Here is a 24,577-nt window from a genome sequence, read left to right on the forward strand (position 1 = left end):
GAGAGCTTTTTTTGAGCTTGGGAGTTGATTTCAGAGAAAACCAGTGGCACCATCATGTTTCTCTCGAACTTTTACGTAAGAATCGACGGTCAAATCGCAAATCCCTCACACATGCAACATCTCCATTTACAGTCTCAGTCAAAAATTTCATGTCCAATTTCTCTAATTGACTCGACCCACTGTGAGACGTGTGGTATAGCGGTTGCCGGCTCCTTGAAGGGTCTGGCGCTGCGGCGACAAGTGCTGCTGCGCGCGGGCGAGCGACACAGCACACAGGAGCCAGCGGCACATTCGCGGTTGTCTGTCACGTCGCGTCGCCGGCCCGAGCTTTCAGATGTTGCATCGCGCGCTTTTCTCGCGGTTCCCGTCCCCGTCCACAGTGCGTTTCGCGGGTGTTTTCGCCGCGATCATCGCGAATACCGCAAGCGGGCACTTCCGTGCGTAAGCACCCTGGATTTACTTTTTTTATCTGAAGCGATTGGTCCGAGGAAAAATTGCTCGCTGCGATATCAACGGGTTTAAATTATAAGGTTGAAAGCTCAAGTCTCCTCATTCAATTGATATAGGGACGAATATAAACAATATCAGCCTCACTACACCAGGCATCGGTTGAATTCTTCTAATGTTCTTTTTTTTCAACAGAAAACTAAGAAAATCCTGACGTGAAATTCCGTGGATAATTTCGAGGTGACATGTTTTTAAGTTTTCTTTTGAAAATAATAAAACATTAGAGAAAATCAGGCAACATGAAATGTACTTAGGATGATGTCGTCTATTTAACCCAGCACTATTTATCTCCTCTTTTGCAAAAAAATTGAATGATACGGAACAACTGTATTGATTTTTGAGTTTCATTATCTATGTTTAATGAAAGGTTAATTATTTTATAATTAAAGTATCAGAAAAAGAGGATTAATTATATTAATTATTTTGACTGGAAATTACCCCCCCCCCCCCAAAAAAAAAGCTCGATTTGATTATTGGCAGCGTTATATTAATCAAATATTTTCCCATTTTTTGTGCGGAAATTGAGTCAAATGTGAAAATCTTTGGGCTCCAATTTTACAGCTTTGGGTGCTTCTTACGTGAAGATCTTAGCGATTTATAACAATATTAAAATTTGAGAGTTTTATTCCGGGGTTATGCGCAGTAGCACAAAAAGACAGGGCATGCAGATAAATTGAACTCAGGTCTCAACCCTTTCATGTTATATTCAACAAGGGAAACATTAAATTAAAATCGAGATTTGGCTTATGATTGAAAAATAAAGCAGCAGAGATGAATATTAATAAGGCGTTAAAAACCTTTTTGAATAGTGCTCTCAACTGAATGTACGTAAAATATAAAAGAAAGGAAGAAAAAGAAAAGCTTTGATTAAAAAAAATTAAAATTGAATTGAATTTTATTCTTAATTTATGAAAACGGTCGAAATATCGAAGGAAAATTTTCATTATATCTAGAGGCATAATTCAGACTCGAAACTCAAAATTAATCGATGATTTTCTTATCTGGGAAACTGGTCGATAATAGTAGTCGAATTTCGCCTTTATTTTGCAAACCCTTTCGGTTCAAGTCGTTGTCATAAAAAATTTGTGCATTGATCATTTTTTCAATCAAACATAAAGCCCGATACAATTTTGTTGGATACTTTAACGCATTCAAGGTGTTTTCATTTAATTTTTTAGCTCGGGTCTTCATTTGTGTGAATTTTTGTGTGGTACAATTTGTGTTTTCGGCTCCACTAAAGTGATCCTCACTATCTACTGATGGTAACATTTTCATCATTGTGAAGTGCTCAAAGAATTTAAGTTACCGCTACTATTGAAAAACTTATCTAGTGTTCATTTGTAAGGTTTAAAAGTGGATATAAGTTGTATTCTTCCGAGGGATCTGTTTGTCCTGTTTCAACAAGAAATATCCAGCGGGAAAAATGAGCTTTAGTATTTTTAAGCTCCTTGAATTGAAAATCTTAGGATTCTTCCTAATCGGTAAGTCCACAATTTATTGACTTTTGATCGTTACAAAACACGAAAAGTATCATCCATTTATGATTCTATGTCACTCACTAGCGTTGACTGGGGAGTACAACCCTTCACCGCTACGCGGAAGACCGCTTGAGGACGATTCGCGCTCTCCAAGGGCCGCCTCACGGGCTAATTTTAAAACCATCCCTCGTCGAAAGCCGCAAAAATTATGAAAACTGGCTCGGTAAATCCTTACAATGCACTGTGACAGAAAATGAACATCTACATTTACGAAGGAACAAAATCTAAGACTTACATCCCACAGATCGTCGTAAACAAAATAACTTAAAATATTCTTTTTTAATTTGAATTTTTTTAACCTTGGATACCCATTTTTTGTGTGTTTTTTTTCAATCCTCTTCAAAGGGGCTTTTGCACTGTTTTCATCGTTAATGTAAATATATGTATACTTATACTTGTGCACGTGAAAGAAAAAACAAGAGAAAGAGATATCAATAATTTTGGCTTATAAATTTGACAAAAACTTCAGAATTACACCCAGGTTGTGCAAGTCCACTTTTTGACATTATTCAAATTACTTTTGATCCTGATTTTCAAACGCTTATGGCTTAGCTAAGTTCGAATTTGTCTTGCCATTCAATTGAGTATCCGTTAGATTTACGGCGAAGGGTCCGTTGAGAGGGTCTACTTTGGCCTCTATTCCCCAGGAATTCGGAACAATCGAATTCCGCAAACCGATGTCCAGAAGCTCACCGATACTCACAAACCGCCTGGAGGGCTGAAAGTTTAGAGACCTCATTCTCACTCCTTGTTTTAACCCTAAGTGATTCGTAGCAGCTGGAGACTCAATCAAAAGACGATTACCTCCATCTCCTGGTCAGAGCTCGCCAAAACATAATCCATCCGCCCTATCTAATGTCCTTGTTGCCTGATACGGCAAAAATCATTGAATTAGAGAACATTGCGTGCGAAATCCGACGAAGAACATCCGTACAGCCAAGCAGTTCTCACGTCGAAACATTATATGTGCATGTATCAATGGGCAATCTAACTTTCAAGTTACACTAAAAATGAGAAAGACACAACGCTTATCAGTTAAACTAAGCTATTCGAATGATTTTGGTACAAATTTGGATGAAAAACTCCACATTTACCATATTATAACTTCATATTACAACCTTACTATATGTTTAGCACTGACAATTTCCATTTACAGCATCGGTATCCAGCGTTCGAAGTCGGCCTATTTCCCGGGAACGTCAAAATCTGACTCATTTATAAAAAAGTTTAGCACGTTTCTTCTTCGTGACTTTTACAGTAAAAACATTAAATACTATCTTAATTGATGATATATTTAGGAAAAATACATGATAAATTGAATTATAACCAAAATCGGATATAATTAAAAAAATAGTGCCATATAATCGAGCATATTATAATATGAATAGGCAAATAGATAAGATAGCAATTGATTTTTTTTCTTTTAATAAATTAGAAGAAAACGGGTGATGGAAGAACAGGAGAGAGTGAAAGGAAGCCTAAAAGTGGGAGGGCATTCAGGAGAGGGTTTAAGGATCTGCGTGCTAGGGGAGTGGGGGTGGGGGTTTTAAGCTGAAATTGATGACTCTCGAAAGATGAGAAGCCGCGGAGGCAGATGGCAGGGAAATATAAGGACGCGGCTCGAAAACCATCGCGCGGCATCGATGATGACGGCACGGAATAAAATTTGATTTAATTAGCGGAAACAAGCTCCTCAAGTTTGCTACGCACATAATTATTTAGCTCGTCAAATTCTGTGGTGATAACTTCCCACGAACTTTCTTCACCCCCTCGCTAACAACCTTGTTTGTTGGTTTTCTCCGGCGGCGGTTCTCTGACTTCAAGGTGATGAGTCGAGAAAATTCCTCCTCTAACTCTGTATCTAGAATTCCAAAAAAAAAAAAAAAAAATAAAAAAAATAAAAAAAAAAAAAATAAAAAATAAAAAATATAAAAAATCTATCCGTTGATTCCTGGATGCTGGATTGAATCCTCTCGTAGTTACTTTTACATCCTGGGAATGCAATTTTAACATCTAGAAATCACCAGACGTACAGTTTGGCGCACTAGATGCATGAAATGTGTTAACATATCCATGGCAGCCTGAAGGCGAAAATACATTAGTCCACGGAATATCAAAATTGAGTTATTGAAATCAGTGTTTTTACTGGTATTTTTACTATTTTATTATTTAGTACTAGACGAGTATTTCTCGTACATTTTAGAAATAAAAACCAATGAAAAAAGCACAAATTTGTTTAACTAGAACAGAATTAAGCTGATTCGAAGTTGCAGATCATAAAACGAGAAGTTACTAGAAAAAGATTCAAAATTCTGATCTGCTAGTTTCAGAGCTACATCATCGGATTATAATGCTGATGTACACCCTTTTTTGACACAAAAATTGAATAAACTGCTTATCGCAACCTACTAAAAAACACTGTATAGCTACTAGTAAAGTACCAAGATCATCTGTGCTGGATTTCAAATATAAACATATGATTTAGTTAATAATATAAGTGTATGTGCGATTACATCTGTGTTAATCTTTCTTTATTGGTGGAACAAGATTATTGCTTTTTTCAGTTTTCATCCGATTGAATTTCCTAAATTTGCTTCGTATCTAGTAAATTACATTTATGCAATTGAATCTTACGTACCGCCATCAATTTGATTGAATAATAATCTAAATACCATCAGACGAGCTAGTGCACTAACACGAAGTTCGTGCCAATACGCGTACCCATGATTCATTCGCGAAGGACAAATACATTTCAGAGCAGGGTGGAGGAAAATAAAAGCTCCCAATTCGTCAAAAGGTAGTCGTCGCTTTTGCACTGTCTTCGTCATTCTCATTTATTTTGGATTGCGGAAGAAAAAGGAGAGGTATTGCGCTGAAAAACGTCCGAAGGATAGAATAGACACGTAGAATTTACGAGGAGCACCAAACATAGATGCCAAGTGATGTGAGTTTATTCTAGATTTTCAGTATGTCTTACTCATAAACATTGAACTTAAGACAAAAACCTCAGACGCAGCAGGTATAGCTAAACTATACAACACTCGTATTCACTGTTTTTTTAAATTTATCGTCACTTTCTTACTTAGTATTTAATATACTCAATATTCGTTTCAAATGATCTATAAAAACCCTCAGTTACAAAAAAAAGAAAAAGAAAAAAAAAAATTTAGTCATAGCAGTTGTAAATTGACACCAAAGCGATTCCCTAGAGACAGGCACTAGGAGCTAAGGCACTGCGTTTTTTCTTATGAAAAATCGACGACAGGAAAGTTCAGAATGAATGAATGAATAGAAAAAAAAAATAAAATGATCAGTAGACCCCTGGAGTATCAGTAGTATACCCGGGGAATCGTTGTAAATCATGATATGCAGGTAAGAAAAACGTCTCTCGAATCAAAATAATCGAGATCCATTGATGATGGATGATCAAAAAAAGCTCCTCCAAATGGAGGCCACGCCAAGGAAAGTTTGAAATCGCTGACTACTGTCTCATCACTTTCACCCTCCCATCAAAAATCATGTAAAACTGATTTCTTCGTCATTACGATTTTATATGATAAGAATTGAACGATTGAAGAGTGCGCAATCAATGTTTTTGATTTTTTCTTAATCAAAGCACGCTATCATCATACTTGTTGCCCTGAAATCTACGTTACAATTTGAAGTTACTTCACATCTATTTTTGCTTTACATTGATTTATCGCTCTAAAAATCGTTATTCGATTTCCCACACGCTGTATGAGTGACGCTGTATTTCACACAGCGTCAATTTAGAGTCGATTCTACCAGAAGAAAGGTAAGGAGAAAAAAAGCTTTGTGCATGAGACCCGAAGTTGAGGTCATATGGATCTCTGAAGTTTTCGGATCACGCTTCCGTAAACTTGAGGTCGAGCTGCCGAAGTTCGGGTCAGACATCTAGGCACTTCGGTGTGTACCGGAGTACTTCAGATGTGTGACCCGAACCCTTCGGTATGCATCGAAGTACTTCAGATGTCTGACCCGAACTTCGGCAGCTGGACCTCAAGTTGTTAGATACGTGATCCGAAAACTTCAGAGATCCATATGACTTGAACTTCGGGTCCCGTGCACAAAGTTTTTTTCTCCGTGTTCGTTTCCCATTTTGACAACCCTGAGGTCTTGGAGCGTCGCAAGGCAGTCGACCAGAAGAAGGAAAGAGGACAGTGACTTTTGGTTAGGAATACGGCTTTGTGGTCACTTGAACGGAAAATAAGGAGCCAGGGCGGCGGAGATAGTGTGAGGGTGGAGGTGGAGGAGTCTGCGAGGCGGGGGTTGGGGGGCGGTGGCGGCGGCTGCGGCGGTGGCTTAGCGCGTGCGACGAAGCCTAAAATAATGTCTCCTGCCCAACTTGCACTTTTTTGTTTTCCTCCGCTGACACCCGAAACCGCCCCCGAGAAGAAAGGGAGCGTCTTGAAAAAAGATACCAGTAATCGAGGACGAACTATGTACGATGCGTCACCGACGAAGGGGCTAGAAAGTGATCCGGGATGCTCACAACTTGGATTTCGGATGAGGACGTCGCCGACTAACGTGCCGTGTCGCCCAATTGCGAGCACGTCATTTTTCTTGAGGAATAAATTACATCATCTGAGTCCTTTGTTGAATGCAATCAGTTTATCGACTTTAGCTCTGTTGTCAGTATTTAAAGTTAAAACGTGACTTGCATCGCTCAGTTATAATGACCTGATTTTTCTCACTGGAAGTTTTCCAGGAGTGCGAGTGAAAATGTCAGTGTAATTGCGTTTTGGAGGGAATTTTTTTTTTAAATTTTTGAAAACCATACAGAACAAACCTGACTTTTCGCACTGGAAGTTTTCCAGGAGTGAGATTGAAAATGTCAGTGTAATTGCGTTTTGGAGGGAATTTTTTTTTTAAATTTTTGAAAACCATACAGAACAAACCTGACTTTTCGCACTGGAAGTTTTCCAGGAGTGCGATTGAAAACATTAGTGTAATTGCGTTTTAAGGGGAAGACTTTTTTTTAAAAAAATTTTAAAAACCACACAGAGCAAACATTCTAGAAAATAGATATTCCTTAGACTGATTTACGTATTTATGGACGTATGAGTATTCTAGCTCTCAGATCTCAAAAGTAGATATCGCATATCTATCAGATTTTAAGATTTCAACGTGAAATTTTTGTCAAAATAGTTGTGAAATCCTACAAGCAATAAAGCCAATCATTGAATTTTTAGTGTCAGACAGAAGCAAACTGCACTTTTTCGAATTCAGCATTTGCACACTCTTAAAAAATATATCTTAACAAAGTAATTCACTTTCTCGCCTCTACCTCAGAGTGCACGTTTTTTAGGGCTGAGCAATTATTTTCCGGTTTCTTTCCTCCCAACTATAGAAATTTGAAAGGAAAAAAATAAAAAAGGGAATAGATCCCCGGGATCTGATTACGGCGTTTCCTACAAATCTGATTTGAAAAAATTGAGAGTCAAAAACCCACTCCCCCTCCCTCGTTATTAGCGTTATGAAAACACCTCAGAGGAACGAACGCTAACTAATATCGTTTCGCAGACGAGTGTATAAATTAGAGGTCAAGTGCTTAAGTGATCTCGGCAGTAAGTTACAACTTGCTACAGCTTCGGAGGAAGTCTGAGACTCAAATAGTCGCGCGGACTAGTTACGACGGTAATTGGCTGCACTCAGACTGAATTTCAGCCAAGCAATAAAGGCAGGGCCTAAACTATGCGTCGAGAGTAGCCGGCCCTCCGGACTTGCGTCTGGCCCATCCCCCCGACAAACTTCCGTTGGCCTTTTTCGGCCTAGACAATGAATAAACATACTCTAACCATGAATAACTCTACATAATTTATCCTTCCCGGCAAAAGGTCGGCCTGCTCGGCTCCTTTTTTTAATATCCCGAACCTTTTTGGAGACCTTTTTCAAGAAACTTTTTCGGCACGCGCGCCAACAGGCGCCTGGCTCACGCCAAAGCTCGAAGCGTTGACAAATCTCCTAAGATTTCAATTGATCACGTAGTAGAGTCCCGTGGGATTGTCCCGAGTATGCGGAGAGCCTTTTCTAGTCAAATCGAGAGTATTTTTGAAAAATGTTATTTGAAAATATTATTGCAATATTGTGAGGTCACTACTACACTAACTTCGACGATATATTATCTAGTATTTTATCGTTTTTTTCAAAAAATATTGAAAACTGGTTTAAAGTGGGCAGTGGCGTGATTTTTTTCAAATATTTCTATTCAAGTATTTCCAACATGTTGTACAAAATACTGATGGAGTATTTGAGCACATACTTTTAACCATGATTTTGATGATATCGTCATGGAGAAATTTAAAAACAATTCAATATAATTTTCACAATAATTTTGTCATCAGGAGTATCCTGAAAATTTTAATTAAAAATATTGTGGATTCATTCATAGGGATTTTCCAGAATTTTACTCTCCCGTACACCCCTGACACAAATGCAGGTAGAGTAACTTATTTAGTACATAGCTCTTTCTGTCTTTAAAATTCGATCCAACGTTATTAATAAATTAATGTAACAGTATGCTCGATTCAAGTACCATGACATACGAAGTATGGTGACGAGGGGGTAAGAAATACACGGTGAACAGGGACGCTCGATAATATTAAACACCGCCGGTGAACCCTGTGAACTGAAAACTATACGTCGCGTCGTTGACGTGGTGTTGAAATTCGAAGCTCGGGCATAGTCCCTCTCCCAACCTCTCTTCCCCTGGTGCCTTCGCACATCCCTCATTACGCCTCCCGTAAGCTGTAAGTGGTTTTTGGGGCCGGAGCTGGAACAGGTGTTATGTGATAGTTAAGGCATAGCCGCTAATTATCACCTCCGCGTTGATCGGCGTTGAATCGGCCTATGTTGGACCCAAACAAGTCAGTTTTCTCACGAACACCGAGGCTCCATAAGAATGCATATGCTCTAGAGTTCATCAGGTAATGGATGTGCTCGGTTATGACTTCGGCTAATTCGTTCGGGGGAGTTGAACTTGCCAGCTTGCTCAACTGCAGGATGTGTTACAGCATGAATTCTGCGATGCTACTCAACCTTGAAATAGATCACCATAAGAGCTTTATGAGTGATGTTAGTAATTGAAGAATGGGCATGCAAAACCTGATAAGCACTATCAGAATATGTTAAGATTGTGTATGGGTTTTTTTTGACTGAAAACTCCTTAGATGCGTTTGTTTCATGAAATTTTAATTGAGAATTTTATCTAAATTTTTGTTTTATTTCAATGATAAGAAATGTTCTTCTCAGGCCAGTAGATTCTTTTGCATACTCTCAGCAAAACCTGATGGCGCTTTTCTGCCTACTAAGCTTTGAATTTCCACATTTTGTCTTTCGATCTGAAGTTGTGAAAACCAGTTTACCCTCAACTGGACGTTTCATGCTAAGACAACTATGTACTTAAACGAGCTGAGAGACGCCCAAATTAATTTTTTAGTTCGTTTTTACTTTTTCTTTAAACATTTTCTTATTTTTTTCACTTTTTTGTCACATCCCTCCATTTTTAGATAAAATTGTTTATCTTTTTACCTTCCTATTTACTTTCTACATTACATCTTTCTACTTGGCTGCAAAAAGTCTCTGGGATCATTAGCAGAGCAGACTTTGCTTTGGATTAAAATATTATTAAAATCAACTAATGAATAGTGACTTACATCTCAGGGGGAAAATCAGCAGTAGTTTTCCTTAGTGGGCATAAGTGCGCTTCACTGGGCTCAGCAGCCGCGGTAATGCCTGAGAGCAGCTGTGTCAATGAAGCGCTGCCATCATTGCCATATTGTGGCAACAAATGCACCTTTTTTATTCATTACTCTTAAATAAGCTACAGTGGTGCTTAGAATGGTAAACCCTGGTAGTGTCGCAGCGGTTGGACGAAGCTTTCTTCATCACACTAAATAGGCGTTACGATGAAAACTACGCTCAAAGGAAGGTAAAAATATTTAGTTTGTAGAACCTTGCAATGGAATGTACTCTTTTCATAGATGATACAGTTTTTTCTTTGAAATATTGCGTTTTCCAGTCAAAATCCTAAGAATAGAAACCTAGAAACCCTCTAGAAACCTGAAAAATCGAGAATTATCAGGGAATTTTTTTTTAACCTCACACGGAACATTATAAAACTTCGTAAATCCGATTTTAGCTCCATTATGTCAGTTGGCCCCCAGTTTTAAGTGTAGTCAACGCGAGCTTCCACGTAGCTGAATAGCGGCATCACTTTCAGATGTCACGATTGCTACAGGATGCACTGGAAGAAAAAAACACATTGGATCTAGAGTCCAGACTCTTGAAAACATTGACAAGAAAAAATACTCTTGATTCAATCGGATTTTTGCTTGAATTAAAACGAAATCCGCTTAAATTAAGAGGCTTGGTTCTTGATTTAAGCTAGATTCTGATTGAATCAAGAGTACTTTTTCTTGTCGATGTTCTTAAGAGTCTGGACTCTAGATCCAATGTGTTTTTTTCCAGTGTGAAAGCAGAAATAATTCACTGAGCGTGGCGTGGCGTGCAAAACGCTGCTGGTTTGCCTTCAATTTTCAAAGTAGGCAACCTGAGCTCCCAAATGACCGAATAGTGGTATCACTCTCAGGTGTCCAGGACGCTTGGTGTGGAACGGTGACTTTACCTCGTATTATTTTATTGTTTGCGAGTTACTTCACAGCTAATCATTTTGAAAGCGCTCTGTGGAAAAATGTATGTCCCTCCATTGCTAGTATTTGTTTATCGATGTACACATTTGTATGATTAAGAAACTCAGAATTAACTTCTATTAGAATTAACTCAATGATGAATAAATACAAATAATGAATTAAAACACACATCTAATAGAGACGGATTCACGGAAAAATAGTTTTTTGGTGTAAACAGGGCTGGGCTAGGCCCTAATTTTTCTTTAGTTGGGCCTGAATCCTTTGCGTATGCAGTACTTTTTACTTAGAGTGAGTTTCACAGAGATTCCAGTCGACGCCATAAGTCGGCAATCATTCACATACGTATCTCGTTTGCGGTGTCTGAAAATGTTATGAAATGTAAATGTAAATGCCTCTAAGTTATTTTTTGAGAGGAGAACAAATTGACATTATTCCTTGAAGTTTTTGCAGCATTTTCTTCCCACAGAGAAGAAAACTTGCGGCAGTTTTAAAGAATTTCCGTTGAGTATCGTTTTCCATTTAATACATATTTTGTTGTCATCAATTTAAATGAGAATAATCCACGCAGAGTGTGCAATCATTTCATCATCATGAGTTAAAAAACGTTGATTTCGTTTGAATATCAGAGCCTAACACGGAGCGGAGCGGCGCGGCGCGCGGCGTGCTGCCAGCGCGAAACGCGCACAGGCGCCTACAAACCCAACAGGGATACTTCACGCATTGCGCAATGCGTGAAGTATCCCAGTTAGGTTTGTAGGTGCCAATGCGCGTGTTGCGCTGGTCGCCCTGCTCGCCCGCCGCGGCGCTTCAAGCAACTATTTCGCAACACAGAGGTGTTGCACAGTATCATACGAAATTGAAAGCGCTGCATTCAAAGAGTAATATATTACGAAAGAAACATGAATATTAGGCAATTTGTTAAAAAAATAAAGTTTGACAGGAAGTCTGCGACGGAATTGCCGTTGAGTTGTTTTCCTTTTAAAAAATAAAGTACGACAGGAAGTCTGCGACTTCGCAAACCGAGTTATGTGATTTCCGACTTACACCGTCGCAGTGCATTTTTTGTCACTAGAGTCTCCTCTATTTTTCATATTTCTATACCATTACTATTTATTACATCTGGACCAAGGAGCCTGCCGCCAGATCCGAGGACCGTGTGGCGATCCGCGATCGCCTCCGGACCAGTCTGGCCCTGAACCCAGTCCTGGACATGAAATGCGAAGTATCCGTTTATATTAGTAGTTCGGAGAAGTTTATATCAAATTAGAAAATTCAAAATTATTGCTGTGCTCTGACATCGTCGCTTTTCATGTCTCCTGATGGACTCCGATTAAAAGTTCTTGACCTACCAAAACTTCGCTAACAAGTGATAATGAGGTATGCGATATCGATCCCACTATTCGCTGATGTCAAATTGCAGGCTTCTAAAATAGAATTAATAGCAAGTTCCCGCTATTTCGACCTGAATGTAAGCTGAGAAGGCTGATTGAGAGATTTCAAATTTCATCGGTTGATTCAGAAGAGTTATCTTGAATTTTTGAATGCACCTGATATGAACATTCTTATAATTATTACACGATAAATCTGATTCTGTGATGCTTGAATATCACTATTTCAGCATTTACCTAATAGTAAAAACTATTGTCCTTAAATATGTTAAGTGTACGATCAAAATATTTTAAGTTGCTATTGTTACATTGATTTTTTAGGTCATATGGTCAATGACGTCTTGTGTAATATTTCTATCACTGACTAAAAACCAAAATTCAAAACCATTTCAAACGATTTGGATTAATGCACTTAATAAAAAAAAGTAAAATACCGATCTGTATGTCTGGGAAGTTTGGGCGTGGTTTCAACCTCATCATTGAGCAGGACATTAATGAGCATCCATTGGGCAGGACATTAATGAGCATTTATTGAACATTGATGTATACTCATGGATCAGAAACTAATACGTTTCTTGTCATCACAACCACGTTTTTATTCCGACCACTCACATTTTCTGAGATATTTTCCGCCCATGTATGACTCCTTCTCGACATTCTCAATATGTAACGGTAATATCCACATTGGGCTCTTCTCTGAATATTCTGGATTCACTGTCACCAACGAATCGTGCCGTTTCATTGCAAATTCCTGTTACACTGAAGAAACAACCTATTACCCGAAAAAACGATCCTTTCTTGAAGTGAAATTCTAATTGTAGCATTTTTATCTGCGGTACAGAACTTTTCGCTATCATTTACAGCGGTATATTTTTCTAACTTCACATGTGAATCAGGTGCATAGTTAAATCTATATTCTTTAAAATTTCTGCAGCAACTTGACAACGATGGCCTCACTATAGCATTAGGAAATTTTAGAGGACGGTGGGAAGTGCGGGCAGGACGATTTACAAGGGTACAGCGATCGGGCAGGCGGGGTGGCAAATTACAAATTTCACGATAAAACAGTTCATGTGGATACGGGAGCTTAAAATTTAAGAGGTTAACTCATGCAACGCAACTTTTACAACTAGCTTCACCCAAACAAACTTTCCTGGCCGGAGCGTCGTTATGGTGCTTAGTTTGGGAGTCATGAGGAGAACAGACTTTTTTCGCGGAGCCAAATCCTCACCCCTGGACACCCTCGTATTATCAGCATTCAGAGAAATATGAGTGTTTACGCGTTGATTGTGCCTACTGCAAAAAGTGGAACGCAGACTTACACAAAATTTGTGTTCGTCTCAGCAAATTTTGCGTTAATTTTGACACACCCTAAAAAAAAAAACTGAAACCTTGAGAAAACTCAAAACCAACAAAAAGTTTCTTCTACTGTATGTCGCTTTTTCAAAATCAACCGAATCTTTCTATCATATTTTTAACTTGGTGAAGATAATACAAGATACATATCTTGCTCACACCTCGATTTTGATAACATTATGCAATTATGGTCTATAATTCTGCCGTGCTAAGGAAGAACGCCTTATGAGCCTTCAGGTGTTGTCAAATTTACTTTGATAAATCACTAATTCTTGGGAAAATTTGTCAATATTTTTCTTCCAATTTTTCATAAAATTTCACTCGCAATTTCACCTGAAGTTTCTGAAAATTTCAAGAAAAAATATTCATATAGCTTTCCTCAAAAATAAACATTTTATGGAGGGAAATTTGGCAACTCTCGAATGTTCATACGACGTTTTTCCCCAGCACGGCAAAATTCCTGGCTCATCTTTAAAAACACTTATGTGCCTAGGGTAACTAATGATACGTACATTGTTTCTAAACTGACCCAAAAACTGTAGTTCCTGATTTCAAAATTTAGTCAATTTACCACTGGTGCCAATTCATGCGTCTATATCAACCGAATATTTTGGTACCTTACAGCGGTGCGTATTTTGATAAAAATGAACTGAGTTTGGAAAGTCGAGACACAAAAGTTCGGCGTAAATGAGACATAGCGTTGTAAAGTACATTTGCTCAAAATATTTTTTTCGAGCGCGTATTATTGTCCTCGTTAGTTTATGAACAGTTGACCTTAATTCTCTCTGAGTTCTTTATGGCGCCTCCCACTATTCGGTCTCCTCTGATATTACTCGAGATTGCATTCCAGCATTTTCTCTTCGTTTCTCCTCTCTCAAGGGTGTCATTCGCAAACTTTTCTTCCTCAATCTTATATGAGCTCAAATATGTGTTCGGAAACGAGGGACCAGGGGCAAGTTTTCGTTTCTTTTCCCATTCCCATTTTCTTTTACGCATCCAAATGAAAAGTAAAAAAGATGGAGAAGACGGTTACACAAGAACATCGAGGAGAGAGAGGTAAAGCAAATGAAGAGGGGACGAGAGAGAAAGAGGGAGTTTATGGAAGAAATAGTTCGCAAGAATGGCAGCATTTTCTTTTATTATTTCTGCGAAGTCTTGCTCGGCTTTGCGAATGACAGGAATGTTGTTCCTTGTATTGTTTTTATGTTGAGAGAGACAACCGGTGGCTTAAAAAATTGAATCTGCCATTTGTGGTGATAAAATTTTTAGTTGCTGATGATATGAGCCACGGCGTATTAAAATTTGAATTAAAATTTAGAGAAACGTGTTAAAATTCATAAGGGTATACTTCCTATACGAATGAGTAAAGTATATTACCTCCTCGATCTTGCTATCAGCACAGGCCAATGTGCTTTGCACTTTTCTACCACTTTTTAAAAAATAGAACTTTAATTTAGGTGAAGAGGGGTAGAATTTTAAAATTGAATATCAGCATAGAGCATATCGACGGCGTATGTCCGCAATCACATGTCTCGTTTGTGGTGTCTGAAAATCTCCCCCCTATATTATTTTTCTAAGGAGAACAAATTGACATCATTCCTTAAAGTTTTTGCGGAATTTTCTTCGCACAGAGAAGAAAAATCACGGCAGTTTTAAAGAAACTCCGTTGAGTAGTTTTCCGTTTAATAAATAAAGTATGACAGGATGTCTGCAACGTTGCAAACCGAGTTATGTGATTGCCAACTTACACCGTCGATATTTCACATAATTGGGTAAATGTGAGGAAACTTTCAACAACTTTATTTAATATGTTTTTCGCGGCTTTTCCAACAGTTCTACGCATTATTACAAAAATCTTCAAGCGTGAATAAACATTTATACATCACTTGAATCCTGGTCTTATATGTTCCATCATTTGCCAGTAAAATTCTGGTTTTTTTGTCTGAGGTGAAACTTTTTCAAGCTCTTATTCGCAGTTCTCGAGGAGGCTCAAGGCCCCCGCACCAAGATCAAGGGGGTCTGTGAACTCACCAACTGGAACCTCTTAACCTATTTCACCCTCTTCAAACGCGGAAAATCGTTGATCGACTCAGACCCACAGACGATGTAAGATGTTGCCAATTATTCTGATAAAGTCACACGATTTTAATTGAATTAACGCGAACAAACGCGCGTTCTTACAGTGTCGGGATTAATCGGTAGACTTTTTTGCGTCATGAGCAAGCTCAGTTGTCATTTACGGTCGAGGCAGATGCGAAGGCAAAACACGACTAGTCCCCAGTACGTGAGGAAAGATACCCTCTGACAATGAAAGGACGGATTGCAATTTCTTGCAGATTTTCAGAATTAAAATATCGAGAATGCCATTTCAGCCATTGACCGCGTTTATAAAGGAATTCAAATATTTCTGGTTTTACACAAACTGATTGCAGTGGACGCAAGGATCGTGAGACAGTATGCTGGAATTATTTAGCCAACGTGCGTTAAAAATCAGCGTCAAAAAAAAAAAATCGTTCGTCAAATTCCAACATTTCTGATTTTAGTGCAAAATTCCTGAATTTTTATCATGCTGATGCGACATAATAATTTCATTCGATATGGCTGCTCAGATCGAGCCAAGTTAAACTGACTGATTGATGGTGAGATGTTACACATGCTATAATGAGATACAAAGAGGCCTCCTATTTAGATACCGGAATATGATAGTTCCTCGGAAACCCCGGGAATTTTACACTGAAGCGACCCCAATTCTTTAATATTATAGGATGGAGGTTTTTAACAGTCCCTAGCATCCTTGAAAGGATGACTTCCCTATGAATAAGGATTGACGAACTACTCCGGAGGCCGTTCTTCCCAGTCAATACCCAAATTAATAATAAGAATTTATTTTTATTATTTTTTAAAATTTTTTTATTGAGTAGCTCACAGTCCTGAGGAGAGAGCTCACTTGCCCCCCCCCCCCCCCCCCACCCGCCGTATCGGGAAATGTCAACCGGTGAGTGTCATTTCAGTTTCGGATTCAATTATTTTCATGTTTGATTGATTTTGAGGATATCATAGATGTAATATATTTGATATCTAGGATTGATACAATAAACCCGCACAACTTGGCAGCTTTAAATTGTGGGATTAGAGTGAGGGATGTGCGAGGAAGACACGCAGAGGCACTCGTGCAGGTATCCTGTTTACCTCCAATGATTTTTCGTCGCCACCCCGTGGGATGCTCTAACCGATGAGAACTTCTTTCCAGAAAAGTGTATCCCTTTACTAACTTCCTAATTGGATGAGATAGTGAGAGTAACACTTGGAAATAAGTAGACATCTTCTATAAAAGTTTGAAGCAGGCGTGTCATCACTACAAAACGTCGAAGATCAACGGAGATAATAACTAAATAATTTATTCGCTTACATGATTTATATTATTAAAATTGTTTAATTAAAGTGCACCTCCCACTTACATACAATTCTTGAAAAATATCCGCCTGAAAAATTATTCGCGGGAATAAATATGAATCTTCCTTAATTTGCTGGTTGTTAACATTTACGAAGTAATCCGTCCCTTTCACAGGAAGTTTTGAAATTCGCCTAAAAAATTTAACCACGTCATAAGTTGATTACTTAGACCGCGTTAAGTAGAAAGGAGCCAAGCCACACCAGCTGTTGCCAAATTTAACTGAGCAATTTAATTTCTTACAAGAGAACATTTGTGCGGAATTTTTTAAAATTTTTAAGGAATTTGCTTCGCACCACACAGAAAATTCACTTAAAGAGCGACGCCAAAAACGACCGTTTTTTGGCACAATTTGGGCAAGCGGGGATTTCTCTGAAACTGGGCCCAAACGATACTTTATGATACCCTAAAACTCTGGTTAAAATTTTAGCTTGAGTATACGAACGGTTTTTGAGAAATGAGGGGGCAAAGTTGCTAAATCGCCATCATTCTGGACAGCATTTCTACAGCAAAAAGATGGGAAAAATGGACGAAAAAGTTACACTTTCGATGGGTTTCTGCTGTAAATGTTCTTATTGGGCCCTCAAGCATTTAACTGTGTTCAGTTTCAAAAATTTTGGTCGCACAGTGGTCCAAAATGGGGAGAAATCGTCGACAAATCAGGATTCTTTGTCGAATTTTTAAAAATGGAAATAAAATTGTCGGTCTGCTAACATTTCATGTCAGCAGACCGTTTTACAACAGTTTTCATAGCTAACAATGTTCTTATCGGTCCTCAATGCACGAAATTGTGTTCAGCTTCACAAATTTACATCGCACAGTGGTCAAAAATGAGGGAAGTAGTGGACAAATTAAGATCCTCTGTGAAACTTTTAATAATGAAGTGAAACTGTTGGTCCCCAGTAGAGTTTAGAGCCCGGAAAAATTCTTTAAATTATTTTTTGGACTGTTTAAATGTTTTTTTTTAGTTCTTTCTCTCCATTTTTCCTTCTTTTTTTAAATTTTTGAAATTTAGCATATTTTATTGAGATAATGCTACCAAGTCTATTCTATAACAATGTTCTATAAACAATACGGTCTGACATGCAGTAATAATTAAAAAAAATTAGATACATGAATTTTTCCGGGATCTAAACTCTACAGGGGACCAACAGTTTCACTTCATTTTTAAAAAGTTTCACAGAGGATCTTAATTTGTCCACTAATTCCCCCATTTTTGACCACTGTGCGATGTAAATTTGTGAAGCTGAACACAATTTCTTGCATTGAGGACCGATAAGAACATTTGCAGCAGACCGACAATTTTATTTCCATTTTTAAAAATTCGACAGAGAATCCTGATTTGTTGACGATTTCTCCACATTTTGGACCACTGTGTGACCAAAATTTTTGAAACTGAACACAGTTAAATGCTTGGGGGCCCAATAAGAACATTTACAGCCGAAACCCATCGAAGGTGTAACTTTTTCGTCCTTTTTTTCCCGTCTTTTTGCTGTAGAAATGCTGTCCAGAATGATGGCGATTTGGCAACTTTGCCCCCTCATTTCTCAAAAACCGTGCGTTTACTCTAGCTAAAATGTTAACCAGAGTTTTAGGGTATCATAAGGTATTGTTTGGGCCCAGTTTCCGAAAAATCCCCGCTGGCCCAAATTGTGCCATTCTTGGCGTCGCTCTTTGCAAAAAAATCCGCACAATCGTTTTCAGGTAAAAATTTAATTGCCTAATTAAATTTGACAATACCTGATCTGGCATAGTTTCTTTCTGCCTAACGTGGTCCATGGTCCAACCACCACTACACGTAAATTAAAGGATCGCAGCCGATTTCGATTTTGACGCACACAAAAGCACTTTTCTACAGTATCTTATAACACTTGCATATCGAATTCAAAGGTTAACAAGCTACTTTTCCTTGCCAAAGTCAGCAGTAAATGGGTTTTCCTGAGTTCTCTAGCTTTGAGCATTCGATTAGAACGTAAATTGATCATACATGATCGTTTAAGTATCCTCCATCTTATTATCTTCAATAAATTTCTTACGTTTTGCTTTCATTTAATTTTGCTTCATTTCTGAGAGAATAGCATAGTGATGGAAAATCATATTTTCAGCGCAGCATCAAAACCTTCATTCCAGTTAATTGTGCAACGCTGCCAATTCCAAGGAAAAACGCCGTATGAGTCCTTAGACGTTGCCAAATTTCCTTGGATAAAAACCGAATTTACTGGGAAAATTGTGAATATTTTCTCCCAAAAATTTCAGACAAATGTGTACACAATTTAATCTAAAACATCTGAAAATTTTAAAGAAAAATGTGCATGAATGTCAAAAAAAGACATTTATCTATGGAAAGGCAACTCTCGAATCTTCATACGGCGTTCTTCCTTAGCACGGCAGAACGGTTGTACGACATCTCACATGTTATTTTGAGACGGCGGATTTCAGCGACACGCAGTTAGGACTCCATTAACAACAGTTGATACCTCCTCTGAGTCTCCTAATCGCGACGCGAGAAGCGTATGGGAATAACACTGCGTCGTTAACGAAGCGTTTCCCGAATTTCCGGCCCCAGTTACGTTATGATGTTTAAGAGGAATAATCGTAATCCTCTGCAATTCCTTGAGCTCATTATTCCATTCGCTTTCCCCGCCATCTGGGAACGTCATCTGCAACGGAGTCCACGATTTTTAAGTATTGTTACTTCCGCTTAAAAGCTTCTTCCAAAATTTTAAAAGTAAGCGGGAGGATTTCCATTCCAGAGCAAGAAAAGATTATTGATTTCTCAGTAACTGGAGCATAAAATAATAATATTTTTACCCGAAAAGCACAAGATTATCATCTTATTTCCGACAGTAATCAAGCTGCAAGTATAAGATGCAATACAGGGTGTCCCAAACGTCCCTTTCACACCCTCAAAATTTTACCCAATTAATATTTTGAAACGAAACTTCGGGGAAACTTTTGGGACTACCCTGTATAATGCTCTGCATTAATGCATTTTTTTTATCGATGAATGGCAATAAAAAGTAAAAAATAAAAAGTAATATAATAATTCAAGACTCATACAACTCTTCTCAGTCTTTTTGTCGGACGGATTTTGGCATACTTACTAAATCAGACGTTACCTAATCTCCTCGCATGGTTTATTTATTTCACAAAAAATTGAACAATATTTTGATTTAAAAGTCAATATAAAAATCGACATAAAAATAACTCACATCAATAAGTTAAAAGTTCAAAATGATAATTCGTCTCCTCATAAAAAGTACCTAATCTTACCTACCTCCTATTTCTGAAGAACTGGGTTTATGATACTCCTCTTATCAGAATACTCTAGTATATTCAGGGCCGGATTTACTTACTTGCCGCCCATGGGCCGCCTGTATTTTGCAGACCCCTTCTCATTCGTTTTGAAACATCAATAAAAACATCAAATGAACGTGCCAGCGGGGGAGAGGTGCATAAGACGCGTTTACTCGTGTTGCAGCACATTTTTTGGGAAAGCCCTGTCAACACCACTAGCAAAAGTTCACGGAACTTTGCGCGAAAGTTAAGTTTCGTAAACCTATCTCTGTGTGGACAAGGCCTTCTATTCATAAGAAATGAACGAAAAAATTATGAAAGAACAAACATAAATGTGGATTAATGATTTTAACTTCCGCCGCCGCGCCGCGCAGACCGCACCGTGTTTGGCGCAATGCGTGAAGTATTCCGACAGTCTTGTAGGCGCTATGAGTTTCATGCCGACCGCTGCTGAACGCTCTGTGTTTGATGCAATGCATGAAGTATTCACGCAGTCTATGCGTTTCACGCTGATCGCACTGTGTTTACCGCAATGCGTGAGGTATTCGTGCAGTCTTGTAGGGGCTAATATGTGTTACATGCCAATCGCCGCGCCGAGGGCCGCTCCTTTTCATCTCAAGTCCTCGTTATCGTTACTCTCTAAGTCGCGCCGTTCCAGGCCAAATTGCGTGTTTGGTTTCTCTCTTAACTCGACTAATTAAAGGTGCTGTCTCTTGTATCACTGAAAGACGACAAAAGTAGAAATTACTATACTCTCAGAAAATTAGAAATTCTGTCGCCTTTCCTCGTTTGTAATTTTTTTCTAATTTTTTTTTATACCTACATTTAAAACAATTGCAAAATTTGCCGCCCCTATAGATTTGCCGCCATGGGCCGCGGCCCATGTGGCCACCCCCTTAATCCAGCCCTGAGTATATTAATTATAAGATTTTTAACAGTTTGTATATTTACAAAAATGACAGTAATTAGAACAAGATTTTACATATTATATGTATTTATTTGTTTTGTTTTTATATGAACTCGAATAACCTCACCACGGTTTCGATATGAAAAACTTCGAGAACGGTATTCTTCCTATGATCTGGGGTAAATTCTTAACAAGTCTCAAGGCGTATGTTGCTTACTTTTCCCGCCAAAAATATAAAACCGGAGAGAAATTTATGCAACATGAAATGAAGTTAAGCTGATTTTGTTTTGATCAGACCAATTATCTATCAAAATAATCAATGAACGAGTATCAATAGCTCAGAGGGAAGGAGTCGCGACCAAAATTTCTTGAAAAAACAACTTATGTAATTGCATTTTCAATATGCTGAGATAGAATTCCATACATTTGAATGATTCTAGAGATGCGAAACTTCAAAAATTGTAGATTACATTTAAGCGAATGAGGCTGATGGACAGCTTCCTCGCGGTTTCAAAATTTTAAAAAAAATGTAAATGTACACGCCTCCTCTGTTCTCAACTACTTATATGAGGAAGCAATGTTGACCTTTTCTCAGAAAATCGTTTATTGTCCGTAACAAATACAGCTTCAGTGATTACGTTCTCAAGTAAACTTGTTTCATAAAAGTTGTCAGACAAACAACTTTAATGGATTACAATTTTGTAAAATAGGTTAGTTTTTTACCCATCCCACCCTTTTCAGAGACGCCGTCTCCGCTCATCCACTTTACAAGTTTCAAAATTAAGTTAAGAGCACGGGTCGAGACACGTGTAAAATACGCAGAAAAGAAGAATTTGTTGCTTTTACATTGCTCCAAAGGAATTCAAACTTAGTTCCCTAGTTGTGATTACAAGGTTAGTTCGGTGGTAGCAATAATCGTTGCTGTCCCAGTGACTATGCTGCATTTTTATCGGCTCTTGTTTTCTCTTTGATGCTAATGAAGAGCTCACACGAAACACCACTATACAGTGATTTCAACCAACAGTCATTTTATAATATATAATTAAAAATATTATCCAAGTAATAAAGTTTTTTTATAGTGCACGATTCATAAAAAACCGACGTGCTCAAGAGGAGAAGGTTCGAATCATCTCTCATCAATGCGTGCTCCCGAAGTTAGGCTCTAGTACTGCCGTGCTAGGGTAAAACGCCGTATGAACATTCGAGATTTGCCAAATTTCCTTCGATTGAATATTTATTTTTGAGGAAAGTTATGCATATTTGTCCTTGAAATATTCAGATATTTTAGAGTAAATCGTGAACAAAATTGACCGAAAAATTTGAGGAAAAATATTCACAATTTTCTCGGTAAATTAGGTTTTTCTTGAAGGAAATATTGCAACGTCTGAAGGCTCATACGACGTTTTTCCTTAGCACGGCAGCAGTGGCGTGGCGTGCTTTGCGATCTATCGATATTTCCCCATTTGAAGCTATGGTAAATAATCGATTATTAAGGTGTTCGCTGCGAACACCCTGTCTATCGATCCTTTTCCATAGGTTTAAATGGCATAACAATCGATGTATCGCAAAGCACGCCACGCCACTGCTGCCGTGCTAAGAAAAAACGCCGTATGAGCCTTCAGACGTTGCAATATTTCCTTCAAGAAAAACCTAATTTACCGAGAAAATTGTGAATATTTTTCCTCAAATTTGTCGGTCAATTTTGTTCACGATTTACTCTAAAATATCTGAATATTTCAAGGACAAATATGCATAACTTTCCTCAAAAATAAATATTCAATCGAAGGAAATTTGCAGAGTAGGTTTCGCGATTGCCGAGCGACGATGAAATTTGCAATATTCCTCGGTGCTCGGTGCAACCCCCCAGGGTGATGTCAAATCTCTCCGCGAACGCATTTCCGCGGATCGGGAGCGGACCTCTTTTCGCCCTATGGGAAAGCGGGGCAGAATTAAGTTACAGCCGGTAATTTATGGGTCTGAGCGGGTGGTGAGCGAGATTTATCGCCGAGAGCGGTCATTTAAGAGCATCGCCGCTCGGCCGCCGGACTCAGCGCCCGAGATGAACGATGTAGATGTCACTGTGTCATTGTTTCGCGGAAATTCATAAATCTAGTGTCAATCTAGTGAGTCATTCATGATACGGCGGCGGCTTCGGTGTGTTGAATAAATTTGCAGTACTCTCCTGTTTTTAACCTCTAAATAAATTCAGAATCGCTGTAAGATATTATGATATCCATATTTATCGATGATCCATTATTGTGGTCTGGTAAGTTCATGTCAATGGAATGACGGACGAAAGACTGCCAGAGAAGATGCCTGATTGTGTTCTTTCTGGGTAGGAGACGAAGGGGACGCCCAGTGATGGGGTGGCGACAGGGAGTTTTAGAAGAAATGAGGGTGTGCAAACTCCCTGGAGGGCTTTGGGAGGATAAGAGACTTTGGCGGCTGGGCTGTTTTCATTGGCTCTCATGCACCTACGGCTGTCTTGAAAAAAACTATGTCATTTTTTGTGCACTTACGGCTTTTTATACGTCTCGTTTTCATTAAATTAGGATGAATTTTGCTGTTTTAGCTGTTTCAGTAATTTCGTCTAAAAGAGTTTGGACGAATTTTGAAGAAAACTCGATTTCGAAAATTTTGCACTTGCGGCTCTCTTCGCTATCACGTCAGATTTTAACTCCCATTGAATAGGACTCTTATGAACTTGGATTAGCAGTGCAATGAACTTTTAGAAATTCAACAATGCAAAAACACTTGAGACCACGTGCCCACGGGTGGGTAGCATTGAAGGTCCATGGGATTTGTTTGACAATATTCGTCGACAATTGGCTTTGAAACATCACGATCACATAAACAATCATTGTTTCTATGAAATTTGGCTAGAGAGATCAATCCGGATCGGGGCGAGTGGCAATTTGTAACAATGCTTACATGATCGCCTGCTCACTTGAAGTTTCATTCGAACGCTTTTCAATTTTATTTCGAGTTCGAGTAGCAGTCGACATCAACAAAGCTGCGTTAGTGGGGCACTGGTAAACAAGGTCGCCATGACAGCCGCATTGTTGCCGCCTCATAACGAATAAAAACATTCTCAATATTACAAAAGGCATCGTTTCCTCGCCCACAGCGAGAGAGGTGATGCGTTCTCCAGAGAAGCGCAGAAAGGATCAAAATGCCTCTTGACATGCAATACCCTATCACGGAAGAACTCCTTTCTCCTCTCATAATTTTCAAAATAAGCGCTTTTTCATTCCTGGAGGTTCGATTTTTTGGTGCTATAGGTAGGGTCATCTGCGTATCTGGTGAAAGTGAAATAGGGATCCCAGCTGCCTTACAGTGGGCCGAGTTAATTGAAGAAAATTTATGACAAAAACTGCAAATTTTGATATTTAATTCGTAACATTTCAATTTAAAGGGGTATTTCCAGAGTGAACTTTTACGAGGAAACCAATGGAACCACT

General features: G+C 38.6%; 1 protein-coding gene across 5 annotated transcripts in view; it reads left to right on the plus strand.

Annotated features, from left to right (window-relative positions):
* Positions 1-277: 277 nt before the first annotated feature.
* Positions 278-24,577, plus strand: part of LOC109037581 (limbic system-associated membrane protein) — a 134,660-nt gene continuing 110,360 nt past the window's right edge. Inside the window, exons 1-3 of one of the 5 annotated variants that reach the window (XM_072298411.1) lie at positions 278-530; positions 643-687; positions 1,686-1,988. In XM_072298411.1, coding sequence (XP_072154512.1) covers positions 1,931-1,988 — 58 coding nt within the window. In that variant the 5' untranslated portion in view covers positions 278-530; positions 643-687; positions 1,686-1,930. Of the gene's footprint in view, positions 531-642; positions 688-1,625; positions 1,989-24,577 lie in introns of all 5 variants that reach the window. The other 4 variants (XM_072298412.1, XM_019052320.2, XM_019052321.2 and 1 more) reach the window with 4 other exon arrangements.

This window comes from Bemisia tabaci, chromosome 3 (genome assembly GCF_918797505.1).
Source record: "Bemisia tabaci chromosome 3, PGI_BMITA_v3".
NCBI lineage: Eukaryota > Metazoa > Arthropoda > Insecta > Hemiptera > Aleyrodidae > Bemisia > Bemisia tabaci.